This window comes from Ptychodera flava, chromosome 3 (genome assembly GCF_041260155.1).
Source record: "Ptychodera flava strain L36383 chromosome 3, AS_Pfla_20210202, whole genome shotgun sequence".
Taxonomy (NCBI): domain Eukaryota; kingdom Metazoa; phylum Hemichordata; class Enteropneusta; family Ptychoderidae; genus Ptychodera; species Ptychodera flava.
The window spans coordinates 23,336,220-23,342,551 of record NC_091930.1 but is presented as its reverse complement, the minus strand read 5'-3'; the positions used below and the strand labels follow the sequence as shown (position 1 = coordinate 23,342,551).

Here is a 6,332-nt window from a genome sequence, read left to right as displayed (position 1 = left end):
TTAAAATTTATATTGCGTTCGCAAGAATTAAAATCCAAATCTTGCAATATCATTACTATTTCTCAAAGTCTGCTACCAATAATATAGCTGTATATATCAAGGAAATAAAGAAACGTATTCGGGAATGTTGACTTGTTGCGGTGGATATTTTTTTTTTGCTTTTGGTAGACATGTTTGCTTGGAAAAAACAGTTGACTACATACCTATCGACCTACCTATCAATCCTCCTACTCTTTTACTCAGCTACATACTTACATACACCTACCGACCGACCTACCTACCTACCTACCTACCTACCTACCTACCTACCTACCTACCTATTGTACCTACATACATATCATATTGTAATGTTCTTTTATTGATAAATACGAAAAAGTATTATTTTTTTCTAAAGAGTTCAGACAGAAGCATTCACGCTCGTGCACTCAATATTACACATGGCACAAACACTTTATCTAGAACAATGAATACATCACTGAAACTGGCCGAAAGACAGCCTCGGTGACAATTCTGTCCAGCAGCAGAGCTATTAAAACTTGTGTAAAAAATATGGTGTTTTCGATCGAGTTTGATCTCACAACCTACTGTATTTCCTTACGGTTTGTATGAATATTAAGTGCTCATGCCCTAACCAAGAATTACTTACCTACAAGGTACATTGTTAGTACGCCTTATGCCGTCATATTCAGTGCATGTTTGTTTAGTATTGACACTCGAGCAGTCATACCAAGATCAATGTACCAATAAGCTAAGTTAGGAAATGTTCCCACAAGACGCCTCGAAGAAATAAGGTAGATCAGCCAATCAACCAACAAAGTCATGGGATACCTTGCGTAATGTTAAACATCTCAAATGATAAAGTCTGCCCGGAGTATTGAAAAAGGAAAATTCGCCTGATAGAATGTGTATGATACTCTTCTTGATAACAATAGTTTATTTCCAGGGTTTCAAAGTTTGGCAATTTAAATATTTCAATAAGAGAATTTTTGAGGTAGAATGTCGATCGAGGACAGATATTGGGAATCTCAAACTATCAGAAATCTTTTCCGACCTACCACTTGTGGGAGGATGTTCATTTTAAATATCTCGGTGTAAGAAAACTTTTCTTTGTCGTAGTTTTCAAAACTCGACATTTTTATTTGATGGTAACACTTTGACAGCGGCCATTTGTAATGTCAAGTATATCGAAAACTTGAGCATATTGTTTCTCTAGTACCAACATTTGCACGGTTACTGCCTGATTTTATTCTTGATTTTGAAAGAGACTGGTTACAATATTCCTTGAGGGACGTCTGAGCAAAATATTGTCTTTTACCATTGAGGCGCATACTACGTTTAATTACAATTGCAGTAAGTGAAGTTATGAGTGGAGGGGGAGGGGGAACCAGGAACATTGAAAGGTTATTTTCAAAATCGACCAATCAGAGTACACAGATGTGACAATATTCAACGATTTGTCAATTTTGTTCAGTAGGTTACGAGCCGTCCTCCGTTGCATTACTCCCTGAGCTGAAACATGAAATTGCTTTTCTTTATGTCGATTCTGTTTGTATTAACAAGCCTGCTTGTTTCCACATCTGCATGGTACTTGAGCAAGCTTCGTAAAGTCACACAAAAGGTAAGAGCATTATACGATTTAAATTTATCAACCAGACACACACAAACATTGACACACCTATAAAAAGACACAGATACACAACCTGGCAGTTCAAAATTTCCTGGATTTGGTAAACAAGGCACCTTAGGATATTACGGTCTACAGACCGCATGGCCATGTGTTAGGTGCTAAAATATTCATTTATTACGTTGTTTGAAAGACTAATTATGACCTTTTACGTTTTTTTTAAATCAGCAAACACACGTAGAGATTGCTTCATGGTACGAGGCAAGTTAAATTTTCAGTGTCTTTAGTGTTAAACTTTATTGATTATTGAACGATGGTCACCAATCGTCGTTCTTCCCACGATCGTCTGACATCAGCATTGGAGAAGGCTGATGATAGAACGAGTGGGAGGAGAGTACATGTGGCAGGGCATGTGTACAGGAATTAGAAATTGTCAGTCATTCGATCGACTATTTACGGCAAGTGTTCCCTTCTGCTATGGAGGCTTTTTATGAATTACTGCTTGCTTTTCACTGTACTACGGGAAAATCAAATATCAAACAATCCTGACCTTTAAATCATGTAGTCACTATATTACATGCTGAAAAAATCCTGCCTAGTCTGGCATCCGCTGAAATCTATTTTTTTACATCTTCCCTTCAATATCCTCAAACAAATTTACACTTCTCTACATTTTCAAAATATTAAAGTTCCCCATCGTGTTGCCAGATTTGTATAAGGAAATAGTATCAAACCAAAAATTTCACATCATTTTTCCCTTCATTTTCCTCTTTGTATCAAGTCTTATGTTAATTTAAATCCTACCATTTAAAAAAAACAATCATTATTCAGTTCATGAATAAAACCTGCATGAGTTTTTTGTACACTTATTTTGCTCGTTGTTCTTTTTATAGTTAAGCTGTAATAAATTTGAAATGTCAATAATACAATAACACTGCTGAATACTCAAACTGAAGTTGTACTAACAAGCTTTAAATGTTTCTACACGATTTTGTACAAGATACTGATGTTTAGAACCGGAATAAACACGTTGAGAATAGATACAAAGTTCGCCATGGCTCCTGATCATTTTCATCTTTATTTCTCTCTATGTACCATTAGTTCGTTGTAAAATATATTAATCATTTTCTAACTGATTTCAAAATAATGTCTATTCTAAATTAACCATCCTCAATGTGTCTCTTAAGGCCGTTAGACAACCCAGTGATACGTGTTCGAACAGAAAAATAGGGTATATATTGCGGGTTGAAATTTGTCTGACGAATATCAATAATTCAATAAATTTAAAAGTAGCACGATCACATAGACTACCACACAACTTTTATACAGAACATTTTCCTTCTCATTAAAGACAAATTTGTCTGGTTTAATTTACAATGGTTTCTCGGCAGGTCATATTTGACATAGAGATCGATGGTAGGAAACAAGGGCGGATTGTCATCGGTTTGTTTGGCGAAACTGTCCCCAAAACTGTGGAGATTTTTACCGAACTTGCCAAGGCAAAGGTAACATGTCACTCTACGTTTTTCATTCATATTTGCTTGTTTATATATTATAGTAATGGAGATTGCCTTACAAAAGAATGAGTATGCTGTCAAAATCCAGGGTGTACAGAGATTTGATTCTGAGCAACAAACGGTGTAACATTATATATCTCTATGAAATTAGATATATTCATACCATTTATATCAATCATCAAAGTCTCGTCTGACCTTAATGCGTAATCTAAATATCTAATAGTTTTTGTCAATTGTCAAATATGGTATTTTAAGAAATAAAGCAAACTTAATATTGTAAACAATGAATGTTTAACTGGGTGTATTAAATCATTTGTGCTGTACTTAATTTTGTTGTTTCATGCCGTGACAGGAAGGCGAAGGCTACAAAGGCAGCAAGTTTTCAAGTGCCATTTCACCTTACTATATTACAGGAGGAATTATCACCATAGATGATGGAATAAAAGGTCAGTAGATAATAATATTCATTTTTTTAGACTATTTACAATCAATATGTGGTTTTCAATTATATATAGTCATTTTAAATATTAAAACTAACACCACAATTCTACCAACAGCAATTATGCCGCTTGTATAAGAAAGTTTTTAATTTCTTTTTACTGTTTGGGGAAGTGTAATAGTCAGGTTTTGACGGGGGTTTAGCTGAATATAATCCAACGTAATCTCTCAATGGGCATCGTGCCAAGTCTCTTTTGTTTAGCATAACTGCGTTGCTATTGTTTGATTTTTCTTCTCAAAGTCTTCGTTATTTTATGCATCAGATATTGCAGTACAAAGTTGGCCACATTTCATTAACTTTCTAAACAGTGATAGGTACAGTTATGTGCACGGCAATTATCAAATATTGATTTATATTGATAGAATAAATACAAAGAATGCTCTACAGCTGTTGTGGAAAGTTTGCTATTCAAATATCGTAAAAACACTAGTTTTGTAATAAATGATGGATATTCTAAACATCAACGTGTGCGAGAACTACTCAACCATCACTGACGAAAGATAACTTTTGATCATTACAGACGGGAGTATTTACAGGGGACTACCCAACGATGAAAACTTCGCTCTGAAGCATTATAGCATTGGCTATGTAAGTGTGGCTAATTCTGCCGACAGTGAAGACAATGGGACTGAATTTGTCATCTACAATACCCTTTCAAATTTTCGTGATGGAAATTATGTCGTCTTCGGAAAAGTACTAAAAGGATTGGTAAGAAAACAAAGCTTCCTGCGTCCCTTAATTTCTGTTAATACTTCCATCCTTATGTATCATCACTCGGTTCATGTCAATTCATTGTGTGTCGTATGCCTGATACCTGTGACTGTGTTTGTTACTTCAATTGTCCGATTGTTTTTTTGTAAGCCAACGCAATAAGTGTATCACAGTATCAGTCACCCTTTCACAAATTATGTTGACGACGTGTTATCTTATTTTTTCTCCTTTAGAATGTCATTGGCAAAATAGCCGGTAACTGTGGAGGTACCCGAAGCAAAGATTGCGTGATTGCAGACTCTGAGGTTGTTGAAGTTGATGAACCTTTCATCGCTCCTGTATAGCTAACAGTATAGGAACCGGTATAATGGGAGATCCTGTAGAATATTTTGAGCAGAAATGCAATCACGGAGTAGCATATACATTTAGGATATATCGTCGACATTGTCAATGTTGATTTCCAGTGAATAAATCTATCCTTATCAAGGCTGTCAGTTGGGTTTAATCCTACAATATTGGTCATTGGTTCGATATATTATTATTAGCTGAAGTAAGGAGTTTTAAAAAATTTATATTTTGTTGCAAAATTATTATTCCTAGGATGCATCTATAAAAATACGTTTTAACCGTAGTTAACAGGATTAGGCTGCTTGTCAGCCGATTTTAGTGTTGTTTTAAAGTAATATAATCGTGTCATATTACCAATAAGTGCGGCCACTCCTTTGCGAGAGAAAAAAAGAATGTCATGTCTATGATCCAAGAAACCTATATTTTTTTAAATTTTTTGGTGTAATTCACTATTTCATTTATTCTCGCCAACATCTGCAAGTTTCCGATCAATATTGAGACCTTGTTCTTCTTTCGGGAATTGAGACGTATTTTCCTTTTCAATGAAATGCACATCAGAGACGTACTGGCACCATTTACTAAACCATGTTAGTTGGCTGATTGTTTTGACATTTTCCGAGGTATCATGATGTTACTGTTCCTGTGTATTTGTAAATTGTCTCAACAAGTTGAGTTTAAACAAATCGAAATTTGTGTCCGAGCATTAGAAAAATGCAATTATCATGAGCTGTGACCTTACAAAAGAACCTGCTTTATACAAATGTTAGATATTGGATCAACGATTTTTTCTCTAATTAGACGCTGATGATTCGTTGCTCCAGGGGGCGACCGCAGGCTAAGTTCGGGTTCTGTAGAGAATTTCTGGTGGACGATCAGATTCTCATTGGGGAACTCATGCGTCACGTTCCCGAACACGATTTTAACCAGTTTGTCTCGCCACTCACAAATATTCTATGATTAGGTATAGTAACATAATAGTTCCATATAGTCGTGATATCAAAATTGTAATTTCCGATTATTGCATATGTCATTTCTTTCTCTTTGTTTTTCTTTGTTTTTCATTGTTTTTTATTTGAAACAAAAACGTAGTGTGTATGTATATTTGTGAATTTTAAAAGGGGGAGATTCCACATGCTTGTACTTTGTTTGGTATTTGGTACCATAAGTTTATTCGATTCTTCATCTTCCTGTTTTGCAAACGAAAGTGAATTTGTGACAGCCCGAGAATACAAAAAAAAATATCCCTTGGCCAGTCCTAGTCTGCCAGCAAAATTAAGGCCTATTTTTGATTGCTGAAAATGAGTTTTTGGAGTAATTCAAAATTGCAAAGATTGCAATCTCGTGTCGGTTAAAGTGATCTCAATAAAGTTATATTCTAAGTACACGGTCTGATATCGAGTTTTTGCACCTGTAGATACATTAGGTAGGCTTGAAAAGCAAATTCCGGCGAGATCAAAAATATTTAACCACTTAACCAGGTTTACTCCACTGGCTGTGTTATTGAATTTAATGAAGAAGAGAAATATTATAAATGGATATCTTTGCAGATAATATATATCTGCTTAAATCAAGGCAACATGCATGGAATACTGCGGTCACCGGAATTCAGGGAAACTGAAGCCACTGTACCTAA

At 35.2% G+C, this 6,332-nt stretch overlaps 1 protein-coding gene across 2 annotated transcripts; it reads left to right on the top strand.

Moving 5' to 3' along the window:
• The first annotated feature begins 1,428 nt into the window (after positions 1 to 1,428).
• On the top strand, positions 1,429 to 6,081 carry LOC139125603 (peptidyl-prolyl cis-trans isomerase 6-like). 2 transcript variants are annotated; one of them, XM_070691705.1, is made up of 6 exons: positions 1,470 to 1,618; positions 1,853 to 1,885; positions 3,016 to 3,129; positions 3,494 to 3,587; positions 4,161 to 4,348; positions 4,585 to 6,081. In XM_070691705.1, the coding sequence occupies exons 1-6, from the start codon at positions 1,517 to 1,519 to the stop codon at positions 4,693 to 4,695; spliced, it is 642 nt and encodes a 213-aa protein (XP_070547806.1). In that variant the 5' UTR covers positions 1,470 to 1,516; the 3' UTR covers positions 4,696 to 6,081. The 2 variants fall into 2 exon arrangements, with proteins under 2 accessions (XP_070547812.1, XP_070547806.1); XM_070691711.1 differs by lacking the exon at positions 1,853 to 1,885 and having other exon boundaries at positions 1,429 to 1,618.
• The last annotated feature ends 251 nt before the right edge of the window (positions 6,082 to 6,332 follow it).

Coding starts and splice junctions, on each gene's coding strand:
- LOC139125603 (XM_070691705.1), top strand. CDS start 1,517: ATGAAATTGCTTTTCTTTATGTCGATTCTGTTTGTATTAACAAGCCTG. Junction 1,886..3,015: donor AGATTGCTTCATGGTACGAG/GCAAGTTAAATT, acceptor GTTTCTCGGCAG/GTCATATTTGACATAGAGAT. Junction 3,588..4,160: donor CATAGATGATGGAATAAAAG/GTCAGTAGATAA, acceptor TGATCATTACAG/ACGGGAGTATTTACAGGGGA.